Raw genomic sequence first — 19,740 nt, forward strand, 5'->3', positions numbered from 1 at the left:
ATAAATAAAATTTGGATAAAAATATCTTAAGGGATTTAAAAGTTGATGAAATTATACAATAAGATTCATTTAACGGGAAAGTCATTACGCAAACCTATTTTTTATTATTTGATTCTTTACAGGGGTTCTGCAACTAAACAAAGACAACTTTGGCTTAAACTAAAATATGTTGACCACAATGGGTTGAGTTTGTAAGAGGGGGGAGACGTTGAATTCAAGTGTTTTCATTTAATTCAATCTTCGAAGCCAACTCCTATGTTGCATCGCTTGTGTGATCTGGAATCACTTTTGTATTTGGATTCCTTCGTTTTTCCCAGTCTCTTTTTAACAGAAATAGGGCCAAGATCAACACGACGGCAAAGGCACTTCCTACTACAAAGTTGATCTACATAAAAACATTTTATCATCTGCCTTGTTAACATTAAACCATGAAAGTGAATTCTCGTGTACCTGGGGGAAGGTTTCAATTAAAGCGTTGTATAGGTGCGTGAAGATAGACCTATCTACAGTAAACCAAATGGATTCCAACAGCCCAAGAAACCCTAATATTTTACCAACGTCGCTTTTGTCCGGGATGCTTGTTATCAGAGCGCGAAGAGCTGGGTCGATGCTGGCCTTGAAAGCTCCTACTAAAGTAGTGATGATAACTACCCACCACAAAGATGGACCGGTGATGAAGATTGACATCATGTTCCAAAGAGCAATGGATACCAATCCAAAGATTGCGACAGTGTAATCCGACAGCTCGTAACTTGATGCCAGTCCGAGTAATATAACCATACCAACTTGACGTACAGCTTCATTTGCGCCTGACCAGTTCGAATACTGGGTGACATTCCATCCGAGCACACGTCGTGCCCATAAATAAACCTATAAATTAAATGTATGTGATTAGTTTACATTGTAGATGATTTATGGAAATGATTTCACCTGATGCCCTTGGACAAGATAAACACCCAATTTAATGGCCATCAGCAAAAACAAATGAAGTCTACCGCGATTGGGATATCGTTTGAAAGCTGCTCGGCCTAAATCGATTACAAATTCAAAAGGCTTTCCCTTTTTTGTTGCTTTTGTGGGTTGGACAACGCTTTCTTTGACGAAAATGGCGGTGTACGCTATGCATATGGACCACAAAATGGCTGAGACTGCGAATACAGCCGTGTAGCCATATGCTCGGTATAGCCATACACCCATCACGGTTCCAATGGGTCCTCCCATATACCAAATAGCGTCCATCCAACCCATTCGTTTTGTACGTTTCTCTATTACAGTAATGTCGGCTAAATAGCTGTAGACTGCCATATTGAAAACGACCCAACTTCCGCACAAGTTGATGGCTATCGAGCCTGCGTAGAGAACTTCCACTGGCCACGATGGATTGAAGATCGTGACGATGTAAATTAAAGCGAAAATCACATATCCGGACAAAGAGATGATCATCGGCAGTTTCCTACCGTATTGATCACTAAATGATCCAGCAAAGAGAACAATCAAAACTGGCAAAATACTTGCCAGAAATCCTTGATAAAAGTTAAAGTTATTCTGGTATACCTGCACCGTTTCCTAATTTTAGTAAATGAACAGTAAATTAAAGTTAATAATTTTTTTTGAAATTTATTGTTTGTTCTCTTTAGCTTACTTGAATGTGTGAGTGATTTCCGTCGTCCATTGCCATACAGTCTGCTTCACTAAAGTTGAAATTAACACGACAAACCCGGTCTAGTTGTAGTGTATCGATAATCACTACAACGTTTCCCTCCGACACCATTTTAACAAAAAGCATAGGCTCGAGGGTAACTTGACCCATTACCTTTTCATGTAATCGTTTTTGATTAATCAAAAAAAATTTTACTGTTAATCAATCTCTATTGACAAATCTTACCTCTTTCAACTGTCCGCATATTTTTTTGATTGGATTCTTTATCAAAACATTTGCAGATCGTTCGCCATTGTCGGATATAATTTTTTCTGGATTATTTGTTAAAACACTTGAAGATCTTTCGTCAATGCACTCCATCGCCGATTGATGTATGAATTCTGACATACCTATTTTCTTCTGAAAAGGATTATTACGCAAAACAAAAATTGCTTTGGGATAAATCTACCAAAGGAGCAAAACATTGTTTTCATATTTGTTAACAGTCTTTTCTTGCGCATCAAATTTATATTATTTCAGTCGGTTAGTTTAACATTTAGCGCTTGTGCATCGTTTTATACCCCTATAAAATGGACTTTTTCTTATGGATTTTAAGTTTCTGACCAACGTTGGTTGTAAACTATTTTTATCAGACTAAATTCATTTTTCTCTGCCACTCATGCCTCTAAATAAAGTTAGAAATGACACATTAAAAAAAGTAGATCAGCAAAAGGTTCTCGCATTTTGTAAATAGGTATCTTTTGTACTCTACAGTTAAATGTCCATTATAAAATTTCCTTACCAATAAATTGCTGCTTTGAAATAACGCGTTACGCGTCGAACGAATGTAAGTCGACTGTTTCCATAAATTTTATGCAATTTCTTTTTACGTGCAAAAAGTTACGCTTCTTTGATAGTTATATAACCGTCGTCGATCTACGTTTTTAATCGTTTCAGTTTGAATTCGTTTTGGTGTTTTTTTCTTTCGTGGCACTTGGGACATTTAAAAATGATAAATGGTAACGTACACATATCGATACACAATTCGAAGGATTTCAAGTTCTGGTTTCCGGAATTTGATTTTTTTTTTTTTTTTTTTTGCTTTTTTTGTTTCTTTCGTTTTGTGATTGATCTCTCTACAACATAATTGATCTAAACAAGAGTAAACAAAACAGTATTGAACGAAATAGCATTACCTGAGAGACAGACAGAATTATGGCGTTTGAATTAAGAGACGTGGAAGCTAAATGTAAACTACAGTGAAAACGACCCGAATCTTGCCGCATTGGCGGCTATAGTCGCCGAGACTACTTCCACTGACCACTATGGATTTCAAATCTTGATTACGTTAATTACTGATTACACTACAAACGCGCCCAGTACAGTGACCTCTGTCAGTTTGTTCTCAGAATAACCAAAAATGGGCAAAAGTATAACCAGTAAATTCTGATAATTGTTAAAGGGTGTTTTGAACTTGTACTGCTTCCTAACTGAGTAAATGACAGTTTTTTTTTATTTATTTAATGGTAGCTTACTTTTCCCGAATTTCTGAATTTGATTTCCACTTTCAAGGAAAAAATCCTTATATTCAACACTTTTTGGCTAAAGTTAAGGTTAAGGACAATTTCGTTTGATCCTTAAAGTGTTGGTTTCTCTCTACCGCCACTTTCAAAGAGAGCATGAGCTCGAGAGTCAATTGCGTCACCATGCTTTGTATTTGAAATTTCAGTACATTTTTACAGAGAATGTTGGATTACGCAAAAACGAAAAGGTGGTTACTTTCTTTATGTTCTAAACGCATTTTTAAATGATTAACTGATTGTTCGTGTCAGAACACTTGATGAAAGTGATTCTTCTTTTCTGTTTGTCAGTACAGATATAGTTTCGGATATTTTGTGTTTCCCTCGCGTAATCTCGTGACTTCGGTGAAGGGCTATAATATTTGGATTGAATATTTTTTAAAAAATGTTGTCGAATGTGTTTGGATTAAAGGTGAATAATCTTTGTTAGGGATAGCGTGTAATCCATTAAAGGGGGGGGGGACTTCAACTGTTATTTCATTTTCTGTATGACACTTTTTGAAATATGCTAACTGGCACAAGATTTCACTGGTTTGTCACTTTATCCGAAAGTACTTCATATTTCACATTATATTAGATTAAACTGTGAAATATCGGGGACAATTTATTTCTTGCACTGGGAGGAATTCTACTTTGATAGGCAACAACTGTATTTGCACTGAAAACTTGCTGAAAACTAAGTAGCGCCCCACATTTTAATAGTAACCTACGTTGGCGTACGTTTTTATCGCGTATTTTCTCTTTTGTGTGTATTCTATTTGGGGACATTCTTTATTTAAAGCTAAACGTAGGAAAACGAAAACTTGTATTGGGAAATCTTTCTGTTCACACTTTCACCCAATCTTTCTTCGTTGGTGTCCACTATGCTGAATCAGTTATGTGTTCTGTGGGTCCTGTTGTTTCTCTGTGTTTTTCCCAGTCGAGTTTCAGTACAACCAGTGCAACGATCAACAAGATTGCAATGATACCCTCAACCACATAATTGATCTAGGCAAAAGTATAATTCAAAAGTTAAAATCTAATCAAATGAATGGAAAACGTTGACACCGTACCTGAGGGAAAGACAAGATTAACGCGTTGTAAAGATGCGTATAGACAGACCTATCGATAGTCAGCCAAATACATTCTAAAAGCCCAACAAATGCAAATATTTTTCCAACATCGCTTTTGTCCGGTATCGTAGTAATGAGAGCTCGAAGAGCAGGTTCAATGCTGGCCTTCAGGACGCCTGACAAAGTTGCGATGATAACCAACCACCACATTGATGGCCCGGTAATGCAGGCTAAAATAATGTTCCATAAAGCGATCGACGCCAATCCAAATGCAGCGACTGTGTAATTGGATAGGTGGTAAAACGATGCCCATCCGACCCAAAAAACCATGCCGACTTGATGGGAAATATCATTTGCGCTCGACCAGTGCGAATACTGAGTGGCATCCCATCCCAGCACGCGTCGGGCCCATAAATAAACCTGTGCACAGAATTTCCAATGATTAAAATTTAATTTGTTTGAGTAATTTAAGTGTAATTTTACCTGATGGCCTTGGACGAGAAATACCCCCAATTTAATAGTAACAAGCCAGAACAAATGAAATCGACCTCTGTGTGGATAACATTTGGAAGCTGCTTTGCTTAAATCAAGCACAAGTTGAAAGGGTTTTCTTTTCACCATCGTTTCAGTTGTCTGTACGACGCTTTCTTTGACCACAACAACAACATAAATTAAGCAGATGAACCACAAAATGGCTGAGACTGCGAATACAGCTATGTAGCCGTATGAGCGGTACAGCCATACACCCATCACTGTTCCAATTGGCCCTCCCATATACCAAACAGCGTCCATCCAGCCCATACGTTTTGTACGTGTCTCTACTGCAGTTATGTCAGCTAAATAGCTGTAGACTGCCATGTTGAAAACGACCCAACTTCCTGTTGCATTGACGGCTATTGAAGCAGCGTAGAGAACTTCAACTGGCCACGATGGATTTAAAATCATTACTATGTAAATTAATGCGTACACTACAAACCCGCCCAGTACGATGATCATTGGCAGTTTCCTACCGTACTGGTCGCTAATCGACCCCGCGAAGAGAATAATCAAAACGGGCAAAAGGCTGGCCGTCAAACTTTGATAATAGCTGAAGTTGTTTTGATACACCTGTACTGCTTCCTAATTGTGTAAACAACAGTTTTATCTGACAGCAGCAAATTTCTTTGGTTTATAATTACTTGAATTTGTGAGTGATTTCCATCGTCCATGGACACGCAATCTTCTTGGCTAAAGTTGAGGTTTACACGACAAGCTCGTTCAATCTGTAAAGTGTCGGCTATCACTACAACGTTTCCCTCTGCCACCATTTTCAAAAAGAGCATAGGCTCGAGGGTCACATGGCTCAACATCTTTTTAATGAAAATAAATCCATTCAATTTATTTCATATTCACCTACGCAAAGACAAAAATATAATACTACCTTTTTTATGTTTTTATACGCATTTTGAATGATGGCTTGATTTTTTGTTTGTGTCAAAACACTTGAAAGTGTTTCATCATTTCTGTTTGTCTCTTCAGATAGAATTTCTGACATTTTGCGTGTCCTTTACGTGCTTTGGTGATTTCTGGCGAAGCGCTATAATTTTTTATATTGAATGAAAAACAAAATGTTTCAAATGTTTTTGCATTAAAGGTTGGATTTTCTTAATTTAAGCAAAAGACCCAAAGTAATGGAGACGGAAATTTAAGATTTTAAATTCACTGACGGAATTTCTTTTTGAAACTCAGCGTTTCTATTTCTGACCGATGTGATGGCAAAATATTGATACGGTAACAGCTATTACATATGCGATTCAGCCCGAACTATTTCGTCTGTCCACATATGGTCCACATTTAACTCCGTCCTTCCGAGTCAAATGAAATGAGCAGATATCGCAAATAGTTTGTTTCTATGTCAATTCACTTGTTTAATTTACCCTTTACAGTCCTATTTCAAATTTCAATGTTTACTTCGTTTTTGCAAAATGAAATGGTAACAGGCCGAAGACTTCCTCGGTAAAATCTGTCAATTTCTTCAAAGACTAGAAAATTTCACATTAAACTTGGTACAAAATGTTGGGAAAAATTTATTTATTGCACAGGAAGAAATTTAACTTTGACATGCGACAACTGTATGAACACCGAAAACTAAGTAGCGCCCTATACCCTTTCAATAAATCCACATAACCTACGTTGACGTACGTTTTTATCGTCTGAACTTTTTTCTTGCGACACTTGGGACATAACTGAACTTGGAAAAAGGTTATTTGAACTTTTTTTACTTACTGTTTTTTCTAAGTTTGTCAACTGTGCGCTCCGTTCGTCGGTTCGTTGCAGTTGCAGAGTTATCTTTGAGTGAAAGAGAGCTGATATGCTAATATATGTATTTGGTCGCAGTGTCGAAAAATGGATTAAGAAATGGCAGATTCAATCATATCAGTCAGAAAAGATCATCAAGGCAAAGGTCAATAATCTAGGCGATGAAAAATTCCAGATCTTCCAGTTTTTGAGTTTCTCCCAACTCTTGCGAATTTACTTCTGTTTCTTCGTCAATATCATTTGACCCATTGGACTGTTTCTCCCGTATCGTTCGAAGTAAAATAATTTTTTTCTGGGGGAAGGGGGGAAATGGAAGATTTAAAATTAACTGTAGGGAAAAAATTCTTACCGTCTTATTACTTTTCGATGTTTTGATCCTTCCTGCTCTATTTGTTGACTAATCATATTCGTCAGACTATGAGGAAATTCAGCGTTTCTATTTCTGACCAACTTTGTGGCAAGAAATTGATACGTTAACGGTTAACAGTTAGTACGAAAGTGGGATGTGCTACTCACTAATGTCCTATTTCTAGTTCGTCTGTCCGCTCATAACTCCGGGGTTTGAACTGGGAGGAATTTCACTTTGATATGCGACAACTGATTAATGTATTTGCACTGAAAATTAAGCAGCACCCCACATTTTAAATAGAATGAAAATACCTTTTGGCGGACGTTTTTATCGCGTATTTTATCTTTTTTTTTCTTCTGACACTTGGGACTTTATTCAAGCCAAACGTGGTAAAGTTAAAGAACATTTAAACTTATCAATAAGATAAAAGTTGAATTCATTGCAAGCTAATATATGGTGTATTTGTGCGCAGTGCGTTGTAAAACAAGCTGCTAAAAATGGAATATCGAATATTCATAAAACTACGGTCATAAAAAGTTATCAAGATCAATATTCTCTGCAATCAAAAAATTCCAGATCGTCCAATTTTTGAGTTTCTTCCATCTTTTGCGAATTTACTTCCGCAATATCACTTGACTTATTGAGCTGTTCCTCTTTCTCTCCAGTCTCGTTCGAAGTACATTTGATCTCCTCTTCAAGATCATCGGCCATTTTCCGTAGCTCCTGTACGGTTGGTGTCGCTCCCGTTTCTTTGCAAATGTTGACCATGTGGATTACATCAATCACGATAAATACGGCGGTTAAGGCACCTGCTGCGGTCCGGGCAGCTTTTGACATGACCATGGGCGTTCCTTTGAAAGCAGACATGAGATCAGCTGCTGTAGCACCGGTAGTCGTTGTCACTCTCGCTGCTGCTGCTGAGCCCGCGTAAATCATGGCTAGTCTTGCCAATTCCGGTCTTTTAAAGTAGTTTAAGAAAGCAGCTATGGCTTGTTTGATACTACGAATTTGACTTATTAAAAGGGTGCAGATTTCAGCCAAAGCGTGTAGAGATTCAGGATTCAATGGTAAAGGCAGTTTTTGAATCAGGCACTTGATTTCGGGGTCTACAACGTGATTTACCGCTCGACTGATCTGAGCATAATCTCCATTTAAAGCGTGAGTTATTAATTTTTGAAATGTTGTCAACAACAGCATCCATTTTTGTTCACAGAGTTTGCCTAGCATCTCCAATGTTGGGCGAAATCGAGTGGCACGGACCAAGTACTTTGAGTCAGACGATGAGAGTTTTTCGAGGTGTAGCAAGTGTTCACCCAGTTCCTTTTTTAAAGATGTGAGCTCCTTTTTAGACAAGAAATAACCGGTAATGTTAGCTCCTGCGGATGTTATTCCGCTCAAGATTCCAGTCGTTGTTCCTGCAACAGTCAGGCCAAGAGAGATTCCAGCAGTAAACGGAGCAGCGACTAATCCTCCAATGACAAGGAGTCCTGATCCAATACCGACACCTGTGCCAACACGATCGGCGATTAAAACGTCATTGTGAGTTTTTTCCAGATAGTCGGCCATGTCCCTCAATCTCTTGATAATTCTTTGTCTTTCACGAAAAACGTCTTCTGAGAGTTCTTGAAGCATTTTCAGATTAGTCAGTTCATTTGGGAGGTGTTGTAAAGTGTCAAAAATGGTTAGACTCTCAGATTCTGGGGAAGCATGTTCTGTGTCAGTTGTTCGAATAGCATATTTCACACTCTCTGATGTACCAACTTTAACACCCTCTTGCCATGCTGAATTTCTAAATCGGACAAAGAATAATTGTGGGATACAATTTTGGTTATTTTAAAAAGCAATACCTGTTTGACTGTGTTGTCTGGTTTTGAATTTTCCCAGTAGCAGATGAGATGTCAGAGACAGAATTAGTATTACCCATCTGAAATTTTTTTGAAATCTTTTGTTGAAATATCTAGGAAGAACATAAATATCAGAAGCTTACTCTTTGATTGAGGAAATAATAATGGCAGGGCTGACAAAAAAAGAGCTTTGTTTGTTGGACTAACTGAACACGGGATCTTCATTAGATTTCCTCGAAATGTTTATTGCCATTTGCCAAACGTAAAATCTTTCTGCTGGATAGGACACGCCTGTCCAGAGAACCTTGAGAATTTTGCTGATGTGAATAATATCCGGTTGCTACGCTTATTTTGACATTTCGAAATTCCATAATAAAAACAAAAGCTGACAGGTAGTCCATTTGGCAAGTCCTAGATGGCGTTTATCGAAAACGACCCCACATTTGAGTTTCGAGAAAAACACAAAAGTTGTTGTTTTGTTTCACCGTTTAATATTTAAATTTCAAATACCGATGGCTTTTTTGTTGCTCATTGGTAAATTGGAACGTTTATCCTGTCGTTGCGTATTGCCCTAAGTCTACCAGAAGGTTGGTGTGAACCATGATCTATAAACTGGTTTACTATAAACCTAGGCACCTATTTTCTATTAACCAGTTTATAGACCATGGTGTGAACCTTGGACAAAAATCTTGTATATTTCGGCCTTTCGCAACATTCGAACGACGATGCTCATTGCGTTATTGCGTTACATACCCAGAGGCTTGAGATTTTTTAAATTTCATTCCTAGATGGCATAGGTATCGCTGTTTCTGGGAAGAAAATATACAAGTATTATTTTCCGCAGACAACATTTACCATTTAGTGACTAGGCATTCGTCAGCAACAAGAGCGATGGTTGTTGTAGATTATTTGTTTTAAAAAAAGTGAAAATGACAGAATCGGACGAATGGGCTACGGTTGAGACCGTAGTTGACGAGGAATTGGATAGTAATCACCACGAAACTATCCACAAGCAGGGACCAAGTGGCATTGAACAGGGTATTTTAGAGAAAAGTAGGTTAACTTGTATGGTTTCAGTAACATTACGAAAACTTCATTTGTTTTTACATATTTTTGCAGTTCTTTTCATCCTCAGTAATACCAATCCATGGCTACTTCTTTTTATTGTGGTTGGTATTTATTACCTTGTGCAGAAGTTTTGGTTTTCTTCTCAAAGGACCAGCTCAGATGAATATTCAACTTTTAGTAAGAATCAAGTTGCTTGATTAAACATAAAAGGAAATGGCTTTGGGCTAATGAATTTTTCAATACAGGCTCAGAAGAGATCCTTGCAAGGCAAGAGGCTGTCGAGCTAGCTAGAAGACAAATGCAAGAACAGTATGATAAAAAAGCTAGAGAACACGCCATAAAGCAAAAGGAGGTCTGTCATTTTCACTTATAACAAGTTCATGGTGTTTGATGTGTTTCTCTGTAATTGTTTAGAAAGAGGAACTCTTACGCCAAGAGAAGTTAAAGAACTTGGAGAAATACGGAACCAAGTTGGGTAGAAGCAGTAAAACACTTGCAGCAGAAACGAGTAATGATCAGCTGCAACAGAGTATAATAAAAAAGAAATCTGACAAATCTAAGTTGAAGCCAGGTAAAATTTATTGTTTTGAAGCATCCAACAAATTGTATTCTAGAACAGGCAGTTTTCTTTTTTAACATTAACACGCACACAAATTATGATTCGATCCAAACAGAGTACAATCCATTGATGGGGGATGGAAGCAGTGGCGTCTGCTACCGTCCGACTAGGCGTGGAGGAGGAGCTGGAGGTGGATGAGGTTAAAATTCGGAGTGGATATGTGCTGCGGGTGTAGTCCTTCTGCCGCAATTATATGATCGCTCTCGGGCTCTTTGTCTTCCTGCCAATGGCGAAATGAAGTTGTTCAGTAGAGTTTTTCCTTGTTGCTCAGATTAGTGTTATGCCCGTGTTAACAGCTCCTCTTCATTGACGTAACCCCCTTCCTTTCGGTGACACGCTGAAAAAGTGTTGCAATCCTTTTAAAGATTTTTCACTTGAATGATGAAACCTTTGGCGTAAATGACTTAATTTGTCATGGTTGAGGGTTGATGTAACAGCGTTCTTCGCCGCTTGGCGGGTCCAATAAATAAATTAAACAACAATCAATCAATCAACATTCAAAAATAGAGACACGCTACTTGACTCATTTGATCATAATTTGCACTAAATTGTCGTTTTTTAAACGGATGAGATCTCGTTGTTCTCTGGAAATCTGATTCGTAGAGACAGGGGGAAACAAAACAAAATTTAAATTGCGTTAAGCTTCAACATGTAAGTGGTCGTTTTTCAGGACGATCGAAGACATCTTGTTGTTTGTCCGACTTCCTCTTTGAATGAACTTTATCGGAAAGTATCTTTGACGATTTTAATGCTGTTGTTTTGCTGGTCAGTGTGACATTCGTACTCGATGGAGTGAACGGTCGTGCCCCAGTCGCAATGTTGGGTACTGTTTGCTTTATAGATTTTGATCTGCAAGGTCGTAGTGAACTCGTAACCGCCGTCCAACTAGAAAGGCAAACAAAGCGATAGATTGCATGAGCAGTTGACAGCGAGTAAAGTCAGGCTCGTTCAAGAAAATCCATCACGGGCCGCACAGTACACATCCCCCGGAATGCGCTATCAGTCCCACGAGATGAAATGAGCAATACGGAGGGTATGTCAACTGTCGGCTCGTGACAAGGGTATAAATGATCGGACACAGTATTTACCTTCACATGCAAGGAAACCGATTCCCTTTGTCCTTTCTTTGATGGTTGCAGATTGTCTAGCTGGAATTGGGCCGAATAGCTGGAAGCGTTTTCATCTTCCAGTTTGGATGAGTTGTCAGTTACTTCAAGCGATTTTTCCATCACGGCGATCCCCCTGCAATTCATTTGATTTGGAAGAAAAATAGGGTTAAAAGAAAGATTTCCCCCTTTTTTTTTTCTTATTCCTCTTTTTTTTATATAGAAGCAACAGCCGGCCATGCTTTCTATTGGGTATACTGCACTTTGTTGTTGCCAATAAAGCGTAGTTAGAAGCCACCAGAATCGCCGGGCGTATGGACTAAACGAGCAGGACGGAAGCAGCGAAAAACACTTCGTCAGGGAACATAGTAGATCGTTACGGACGGTGAAACAGGGGGGAATAACAGCCAGCAGCTTAATGATCCATAAATGGGGAAGATGGAAAAAAGAATGACGATGAAGATCGAAAAAACTAAAAGAAAGAACAAAATAAAAGAAAAAAAAAGGAAAAGAAAGAATGGGGGGAAATCAAACGAATAGAAAAGGCAACTGAGTATCGATTTTGACGTCCCTCTGCGACTCATAAGTCACCAAAACTCTTTTTCTCTTTCTTTCTCTTGTTATTTGTCGTACCGGATGTTACTAGATCTAGTAAGGCTAACGAATCGTTTTAAATCCAAGTCCATCTCCTTCGTTTTGCGGCTCGTAACGGCAGCAACAATCTTGTTGTTTCTCCGAGTCTAATAATTAGAGTCACCTACACCCAGAGCCGTAAGCCCATCGAGAGATTAAGTGGAGAAAGGCCTCTGCGGTCGCAAAATTGCTGTCGGACGCTAGTCCACCGTCATTTCGCCTTAATGTGTTTATGTTGAGTGACTTGGTGATGATTTTAATGATTGCCGATGGATCCTAGGCGGCTGGCGAGGCGACGCCGAAAAGCGTGAAATTAAAACAAAAACAAAAAAAAATCGTTCTCTAAACATTCGGCCGCTAAATTTAGTACCGGAACCCATCTTTTCGCTCGAGTGCCTAGAAATAGATTTACGTTCTCGAGAACTAGGCAGCGTGAAATTTAGTGATTATCGAAATTGATTAGCCACTTCTTCTTTGCGGGCTGCGGTTCCTTCGAAATTTTCCATCATTTTAGCCGGCCGTTCGTTTTAGACGGCGACGTTTCAAGAGGTTAATGTAAAAATCGATCGATGGCCGAGCACTCCTGTACGATTTTGCTGCTATATTTACGACCACTTTGGAAGGCACCGGGATTCTAACGAAGTCAACGTAAGCGACCTGTTTTCTTCGCCCCCCTTGATGTTTTACGCAGTTGGTGCACGCCTGTCTGCAAAATTCACGCTCGCCGATCGATAGGAAACACACACACATGCACGCACGCACACACATACACGGCGGAGGGTGTGGACTTGAAAGTCATCCAATATAACACGCTACCTTTGAGTGTATACACACACACCTTGACACAGATCGCTGCGTACTTTAGAGGGGCTTCCATTTTGTTTGGACGTGTATCCTGGGCAATGACATTCTCGATCAAAAAGCGACCCTTTATGCAAATGGCCAAATGCCAGCAAGGGTTATTCGACCGACCTGACTAAAACATTGAACGAATGAAATGTTTCGGGGAAAAAAAGGGAAAAGAGACGCACGGGAAACTTTGGTGAATGGATGAAAAAAAAAGAACGGGACCAACTCAGTTGCCTGGAACTCCTGGACGTCACGTGGAGCCTATACATTGGCGAATATAAGAGGGGAAGGAAGAGCTACGGTTATGGCGGGAGTCTCGAGGGAAACGCTGACTGGGAAATTCAATGGCTTTTATGTCGAGGGGAGGAGGACGCATACGAAATTCACGACGCCAAGATTAATGGAAGTGAGGGATCGTTGGCTCCTTCTGTTGCTCCTTTACCACCTTCTCATAGCATCTCACTTCGCCTTTCTTATTCAAAGTGCTTATTGCTTCTCATTCAAGTGCTTTTTACTTGATGGGGAAATCGTATTTGCGTCATTTTGATTCAACCGAATTTTTTCAATCCCGTTTTTTGGGTGGATGATTGGAGACGTGATTTTGTTCAAGATCCTTTTTGTTAACGACAAAATTACCTGACGGTTTTGGCGGGACGGATGTTGACGTCGACCCGGTATTTGCTATCGGCCAGGAATTTGACGGTCCTCGGCTGAGCGAATCGTTGTCCGTCCACTTTGCAAAAGACGGGCTTGTTATCCGGCTCTTTGTGGAGACTCAACGTCAATCTGAAGGACCCCATTTGGGCGGCTTGTTATCAAAACTAGTTCACCGACAACAACAGTTACATCACCCTATGCAAAACAAGTAGAAATTGTCCTTGGAAATGGATAGTTTCCGTCTTTTTTTTTTTTTGTTCCCGCTTAGACTTGAACTGCGCCTTCACGTTAAGAACTCTCACCCCCGTGAGCAGAGTGACTAGACGTCCGCGTGCTGTAACCATGAAACACTCACTGGAGCACGCGCTGCCCTAGTCCGGGGCGGGACTAGATTCCCTCCTCCTTCGTCCTATAACCTTAACTCAGCAGACTCCCCAACATCAGACTGGGGTTTTCTCTCTCTCTCTCTCTCTTTTTTACTTTTTTTTTCTCCCCTTTCTCTCCCTCTCCAATGCGTTGCGCTACTGCGAGTTTTGTATGCCAACCGACGGATAGAAAAATCCCGTCGCCACCGCCGACGTCGACATCGGATCCTCCTACTATTCCTCCCATTTCGTATTATGAAAGCGAGTCGATGGCGATACTCACGCCGAAACTAACGCCCATGACATTTCCGTGCAGTTGTATCTGTCCCGCTTCCATACACATATCTGTGTGTGTGTGCGTTTCGTATACTTGGGCCGATAGAGTTGAACGCCGACGCTTCCCTTCCTTCTCCTCCTTCCCCAAAGGTATTGATTACAAGACTTCTTTGTCTGCGAGCGTGGAACTTTGGTCTACAAACGGGCCGGTTTCAGACAGTTATACGTATAGTCTACCAGCATATATATCCACTGCTGCTACTACTACTACTACTACTTTGAAGGCATTGATAGTTTTCTCTCTTTGAACTCTGAACAACACACACAGAGTAAGACGGTACTGGCAATGATTGCTGCATGGCTGGACGCGAGTGGAAGGCAAAAGGATTAAGAATAATGAGCCAAGTTGGTCGTAATAGAACAACTGCAACCCACCCGGTTCTAACTGGACTTAGCTGCTGCTGCTGCTGCTGCCCCTCCCGATTCTTCTTCACTTTTTTTGTTTTACTGTTGGGGTGGACGGACATGCAGGGTCAATAAAGTGGGTGGAGGGAAAAAAAAGAGGAGAAAAAGAAAATGCACTAGCGAAAAAGATCCATCAGGAAATGTCCTGCACGTCATCACCCGGCAGTGAAAAAATGTGGCTCCTCCTCCAATGATTGAATCCTCCCTAACCAATCAATAACCAGGCTCACCTCCCGCTGGCCGCCCTCTGTAGAGGGTTGTCAATAAAGTAGCTCAGTGTGTATATATATATACGACTGGCCAGCGCCAGCTATCTGCTATGTAAGATAAGCCACAATGATGGGTCAGGTGACCGTCGGCTTCGAATGTATGAAAAGAAACAGCGATGCCGAGTCTCTTTTTATTGGTCTGGCCAAACGACCCAACTTGTTTCCTCCACCCCTCTCTCGGCGTAAATCGTTAAACATTTAATTGACTTTGAATTTAGATCTTACGCTTGATGTGGTAGACCATCGACCCGACGAGACGTGAATGTAAAATTCATTAAGGCAAATTTCGGATTGGTGGAAAGTGAAATAAAATCTCCCAGGCGGGACGACGCAATCTCGTTGCACTTTCTCTATTAAAAAATCGCACTAGGGATTTGACGACGGCGCCCTCCCCTCCTGTTATCTGTTTTTTCAGGCTTCCATCCAGCAGAGCTTTACGAAGCGTCATAACCGTATCTATTCTACACACAGTCGAGTTCTTTTAACCCGCCAAAATATATATAGTAAGGGGACGTAGGCGCAATCAACCATGCACTGTTTCTGATGGGATCGTTCCCCCTCACTCTTTGATCCTCTGATTCCGCGTTTAGATCGTCTCGAGCTTGCCGAAAAGATTCGATGCGGCGATCCAAGTGAAAATAAAAGAAAAACAAAAAAAAGAGATATGCAAACGTGGGAGTGCGCGCTGTTGTTGGCAATATGCTACCCACACACATCCGGTCTGCGTCTCATACTACTCTAATGTCTGGAACCGGAATTCTTCCGGCCGGCTTCCCCTTTCTGGAGTGGTATATGAATGACAAATGTTTGTGCTTTACTTCTCCTATTCTCTCCTCCCTTAAAGATACAAGTGATGAAACTCGGCTGCTGGAGTAGTTGAGCCGCAAGTAAGCCACTCGCACGGAAAACTGTCTCGCGCTCTTAAGATCCTCAGTCGGACAGAATGGGCCAGCGTAATAATCAAGTGATGGACCGCACGCTGCGTTGCGCAAAGTGTATCTCCCTGACAACAGAACGGACGCAAGAGTCCGTCCGGCGGTCCATCTCTTTTGTTTTTGTTGCTTTATTGATAGCAAAAGCAATCAGCTGTGTGCCGGAAAGAAACGATGGAGGGGAGAAAAAAAAACAAACCAGGATTTTAGGCATGCGGAAATAATTGCGGGGAAATCACTGGCGCGAAATGCCACGGGCTAACAACCGGTTGTGATTTTAATTTTATTGGCAGCTTTTTCTCCCTCCCTTACACTCGTGTTGCCGTCGCATTACGGACGTTTAGCACCCGACAATTGAAACTGGCGGACCGTGCAAAAAGTAAAGAAAGAAACGCAACGAGCCGGCGTGTAAGACTTGCGTTTCTCCCGACGACATCTTTTGGCCAACACGTTAATGTATTGCAAAAGACACGAGACAGAGACAACCAATGACGGGAAAAAAACCAATGTTACACACGATGGTTGTCGGGGAAAGTCATAAATTCAGGAAATTCGAGTCGAGAAAGGTCATTTTTTATGTACAGGGGCGTATAGAAATAAAATGTGAAATTGTTTTCGTATAAATAAATTATGATATCATTTTCAAAATTTTTCATAGAACTTTGGTGTAGAAATAGATAGATTTTGTTGATGCGTTAATGTTATTTTCCTTTTTTGTTTTCAAAATTCGAAATGGAACAAGGAAATAGTGAAGGTGTGATCCAAAAGGTGGAAAATCCTGAATCCCTGGGCGGGATTGAAAAAAAAAGTAACACGGCAACAAATAACGATAGAAGCGCACAAGGGAAAACTATCGATCGACCAAATTCTTTCGGCGTCGTCTCCTTTCAAATATATGGGAACGGGGGTAACCATCGAGAGACTCTTGCGAAGGGGAAAGAGAGTCCATACGGAAATCAGGGTAATCGATATTTGGCTTTGGTCTGTGGCGACGACGACAGCGACATCATCGACGACGACAAAAGTATTACTTAACTAATCACACACGAAATAATAATCATCAGATCGATTGGGGGTTAGAAATTCTGTTTGCAAGTTCTCCATTTTTTCTGTGCGGTTTCTTATTACGTGCAAACTACTGCCGGCTGATCGTCGTCGTTTTCTTCTTCATCGTCGTCTTCTTGTTCGTCGTCGTCGTCATAGAAACGAAATCCAGATGTCGAGTCTGCCAGTCCGATTGAAATGAGAGGAAGATGACAAGTAGTTCGATGGGTTGACGGCGAATTGATTTCCTCGTCTTCCTCGCTATTGGCCAGTTTGGTGTTGGGTGACGGAGTCAAGGGCACGTCGATCCCTGTGACATCGACGTCGAGCGTGTCGTCCAGCTCAACTGCCGTCACGACATTTGGATTTCGACTCACCAGAGTCCTGAAATGGGCAATTTCGCCACCTGCCGTGTAGTAATGGTGGCGTCCGTGACGGGTCTGTCCGTCCTGTTGTCCGTTTGGGCAGTTGACACACTTGCGGAAGAAAAGGATGATGCCAATTGCGCCGAACATGGACAGGGAAGCGCTGAAAAATATGACGGAACTGCGGACTGAGTCATATTCGGATTGGATCGGAATGATGTCGTCTGATGAATCGATGATGATCTTGGAATTGGTCGTGGTCGGCGTTGAACTGCTCCCAGGAGTCGTGGCCGTCTCGTTGTCTGCCGATCCTCCGCTCAAGTCTAACCGGTCCAATACTAAAAAGAGGCGGACGGTAAAGGGGGAAAAAGAAAAAAGAAATCCATGAAAAAGCGACCAGCGCACCATCTCTCAGAGAAACACTCTACTATGATAACAGTGGAAGGCACGAAAATAAATAATAAAGTCTAAAGAAAAATAAATAAAATATGCTTTTGGGGGCGCCTGTAGAACGTTTTCATCTTGACATCATTAGCGCCTGCCAACAGACGGCATCTAGACACTTTTGAAGATTTTCTTTTCGCCGACTGTCTCGACGAAATACACCGAAAACTCTTTTGCTCCGCCATTCGACTTAAAGTTTGCCTCGTTAATCACCGGTCCGTGTAATACAGCAGACGGAAGAACTTTTTTTCCCTCCTGGTTGCCATTCTCTCATGACGCTAGCAGCCTGGGAATAATCGATTGGATCCGAGCGCATCTCTCTGTCTCTCTCTCTCTCGCTTGGCCCACCATCTCAACGTGCATGCGTCAGTCTCTGAGAAACTTCAGCCAGACCCCTCGTACACCGTAAAGTAAACATGCACATCTCAAAGTAGCTATTCGTGTGTGCGTCTGTGTATGTTTTTGCTAGGCAAATTCTTCGTAGGCAATTTTTTTTCAGCTCTTATTTGTCGAGTTTGTAATAGGCGAGTAGTAAAGAGCACGCCATCGTTACGTCAATTTGAGAAAACTGAATCGACGTTAAGTGAGTCGGTAGATTTGAATAAATATTAAGTTGTTTTATTTGTTCGTGTTTTTCTTTCTGTCTTACCTGTTGTTGGGTTGCCGACAGCGACCGTTGCCGAGTACAAAAAGAGGAATGAATTCAAAATGCAGCGATGCATTCCGTTTGGCTGTCTATTTCTTGTTGTCGTCGAGGCCTTGTTAAATGGTGACATGTTGTCCAGTGGGGGACACACTTGTGTTCCATAATATCACTGAATGAGGCCTCGCCAGTTAACGAGAAACACACTTTTGACAAGTCAACTATATTGTTGCTGTTGTTATTGTCGCTGTACTAACTGACTGTCAGCCCGACACGGCAGCCACAGCACCGGCCGGCTGATGGTTTCACAAGGCCCATTGGATTTTGTTGAGGAAAACAAGAAAAAACGACAATGTTTGCTGGATAAATTTGAATCGGAAGAAACAATAAATCACTGGTGACAGTTTGGACAAGTGGCCATTACACCGTGGGGCAGTCTGAACATACCAACGATTAAATCGCCAAACTGCTGTTGATGACAGCTGAAACAAAACAACCGAAACAGAAGGACAACACGCTGCTGCTGCTGCTGCTGCTGTTGTTGTTGGTTGTGGTGGAAGAGGTGCAAATCCAGCCAACGACAGCTCTCAAGGAAGAATGAGAGGCAAGTTTGGGGTGGGATCGGTTTAGATGCTAGCCGCCGGATGAATCGTGCGTGAAGATAAGGAACGTGTGTGTGTGTGTGTGTGCCGTCTATCTATGTGTGAGTGGCTGTGCAGGACGCGGACTGGAACAATCGAGGGTGGTAACTCTCCATTGGCGGCTGGGCACACACAGGAAACACATACGGGCTCTCACTTGTTCCTCTTTTTTTTGTTGCTCTTTTCGGAAGAGCTTTTTTTTTCTTTTTTCTTTCCTTCTTCCCCACTGGTTGTGTTACCGTACCATAGCCTATGCTGACAAACAAGCGATAGACCAGAGACGAGAGTTACCCTTTTATGTAACTGCCGAAAACACACAACTAACGGCGCAGACTCCAATCCTTGCCCGGCTCCCGTTTTTTCCTCTTTTTTTTCTTTCTTCCTTTTCCTTTTTTTCTCTTGGCCTGGAGAAAATGTAAAACAGGAAGGAAGGAACTGGAAGAAAAAGATGATGATTCCGGACAAGGAAATAATCTTAAACTCAATTGTCAAGAGAGATCATGTGAAACAGGAAAAACAGCAATGGCTGGAAGTTATGACCTAAGATTATGTGCTGCTTTGTTTTTTCTAATAAGGGATTTTTAAAAGTGTATTTTCTTTCA

The 19,740-nt window shown here is 41.1% G+C and overlaps 6 protein-coding genes across 9 annotated transcripts; 1 reads left to right on the top strand and 5 right to left on the bottom strand.

Moving 5' to 3' along the window:
• Nucleotides 1–93: 93 nt before the first annotated feature.
• On the bottom strand, nucleotides 94–2,881 carry LOC124194963 (solute carrier family 46 member 3-like). Of its 3 annotated transcripts, none has more exons than XM_046589376.1 (6): nucleotides 2,836–2,881; nucleotides 1,886–2,059; nucleotides 1,643–1,813; nucleotides 931–1,566; nucleotides 451–870; nucleotides 94–385 (listed from the first exon to the last, which is right to left on the bottom strand). In XM_046589376.1, the coding sequence occupies exons 2-6, from the start codon at nucleotides 2,045–2,047 to the stop codon at nucleotides 254–256; spliced, it is 1,521 nt and encodes a 506-aa protein (XP_046445332.1). In that variant the 5' UTR covers nucleotides 2,048–2,059; nucleotides 2,836–2,881; the 3' UTR covers nucleotides 94–253. The 3 variants fall into 3 exon arrangements, with proteins under 3 accessions (XP_046445332.1, XP_046445331.1, XP_046445330.1); XM_046589375.1 differs by lacking the exon at nucleotides 2,836–2,881 and adding an exon at nucleotides 2,442–2,748; XM_046589374.1 differs by lacking the exon at nucleotides 2,836–2,881 and adding an exon at nucleotides 2,442–2,748 and having other exon boundaries at nucleotides 1,886–2,324.
• Nucleotides 2,882–3,720: 839 nt separating this feature from the next.
• On the bottom strand, nucleotides 3,721–6,634 carry LOC124194964 (solute carrier family 46 member 3-like). 2 transcript variants are annotated; one of them, XM_046589378.1, is made up of 6 exons: nucleotides 6,537–6,634; nucleotides 5,692–5,847; nucleotides 5,450–5,620; nucleotides 4,755–5,390; nucleotides 4,272–4,691; nucleotides 3,721–4,206 (listed from the first exon to the last, which is right to left on the bottom strand). In XM_046589378.1, exons 2-6 carry the CDS (start codon nucleotides 5,803–5,805, stop codon nucleotides 4,081–4,083), a joined length of 1,467 nt encoding a protein of 488 aa, XP_046445334.1. In that variant the 5' UTR covers nucleotides 5,806–5,847; nucleotides 6,537–6,634; the 3' UTR covers nucleotides 3,721–4,080. The 2 variants fall into 2 exon arrangements, with proteins under 2 accessions (XP_046445334.1, XP_046445335.1); XM_046589379.1 differs by lacking the exon at nucleotides 6,537–6,634 and adding an exon at nucleotides 5,934–6,530.
• A 723-nt stretch (nucleotides 6,635–7,357) lies between these two features.
• Nucleotides 7,358–9,168, bottom strand: LOC124194966. The gene is made up of 3 exons (XM_046589381.1): nucleotides 8,906–9,168; nucleotides 8,766–8,842; nucleotides 7,358–8,707 (listed from the first exon to the last, which is right to left on the bottom strand). Exons 2-3 carry the CDS (start codon nucleotides 8,840–8,842, stop codon nucleotides 7,465–7,467), a joined length of 1,320 nt encoding a protein of 439 aa, XP_046445337.1. The 5' UTR covers nucleotides 8,906–9,168; the 3' UTR covers nucleotides 7,358–7,464.
• Nucleotides 9,169–9,578: 410 nt separating this feature from the next.
• Nucleotides 9,579–10,931, top strand: LOC124194968 (selenoprotein S-like). The gene is made up of 5 exons (XM_046589383.1): nucleotides 9,579–9,815; nucleotides 9,882–10,007; nucleotides 10,076–10,182; nucleotides 10,245–10,401; nucleotides 10,505–10,931. The coding sequence occupies exons 1-5, from the start codon at nucleotides 9,692–9,694 to the stop codon at nucleotides 10,585–10,587; spliced, it is 597 nt and encodes a 198-aa protein (XP_046445339.1). The 5' UTR covers nucleotides 9,579–9,691; the 3' UTR covers nucleotides 10,588–10,931.
• LOC124194969 (CB1 cannabinoid receptor-interacting protein 1-like) lies at nucleotides 10,392–14,136 on the bottom strand. Its single transcript, XM_046589384.1, has 3 exons — nucleotides 13,674–14,136; nucleotides 11,538–11,691; nucleotides 10,392–11,334 (listed from the first exon to the last, which is right to left on the bottom strand). The coding sequence occupies exons 1-3, from the start codon at nucleotides 13,835–13,837 to the stop codon at nucleotides 11,170–11,172; spliced, it is 483 nt and encodes a 160-aa protein (XP_046445340.1). The 5' UTR covers nucleotides 13,838–14,136; the 3' UTR covers nucleotides 10,392–11,169.
• A 2,302-nt stretch (nucleotides 14,137–16,438) lies between these two features.
• On the bottom strand, nucleotides 16,439–19,484 carry LOC124195139. The gene is made up of 2 exons (XM_046589656.1): nucleotides 18,504–19,484; nucleotides 16,439–17,748 (listed from the first exon to the last, which is right to left on the bottom strand). The coding sequence occupies exons 1-2, from the start codon at nucleotides 18,628–18,630 to the stop codon at nucleotides 17,126–17,128; spliced, it is 750 nt and encodes a 249-aa protein (XP_046445612.1). The 5' UTR covers nucleotides 18,631–19,484; the 3' UTR covers nucleotides 16,439–17,125.
• Between the last annotated feature and the right edge of the window lie 256 nt (nucleotides 19,485–19,740).

The sequence above is a fragment of the Daphnia pulex genome, chromosome 5 (genome assembly GCF_021134715.1).
Source record: "Daphnia pulex isolate KAP4 chromosome 5, ASM2113471v1".
NCBI lineage: Eukaryota > Metazoa > Arthropoda > Branchiopoda > Diplostraca > Daphniidae > Daphnia > Daphnia pulex.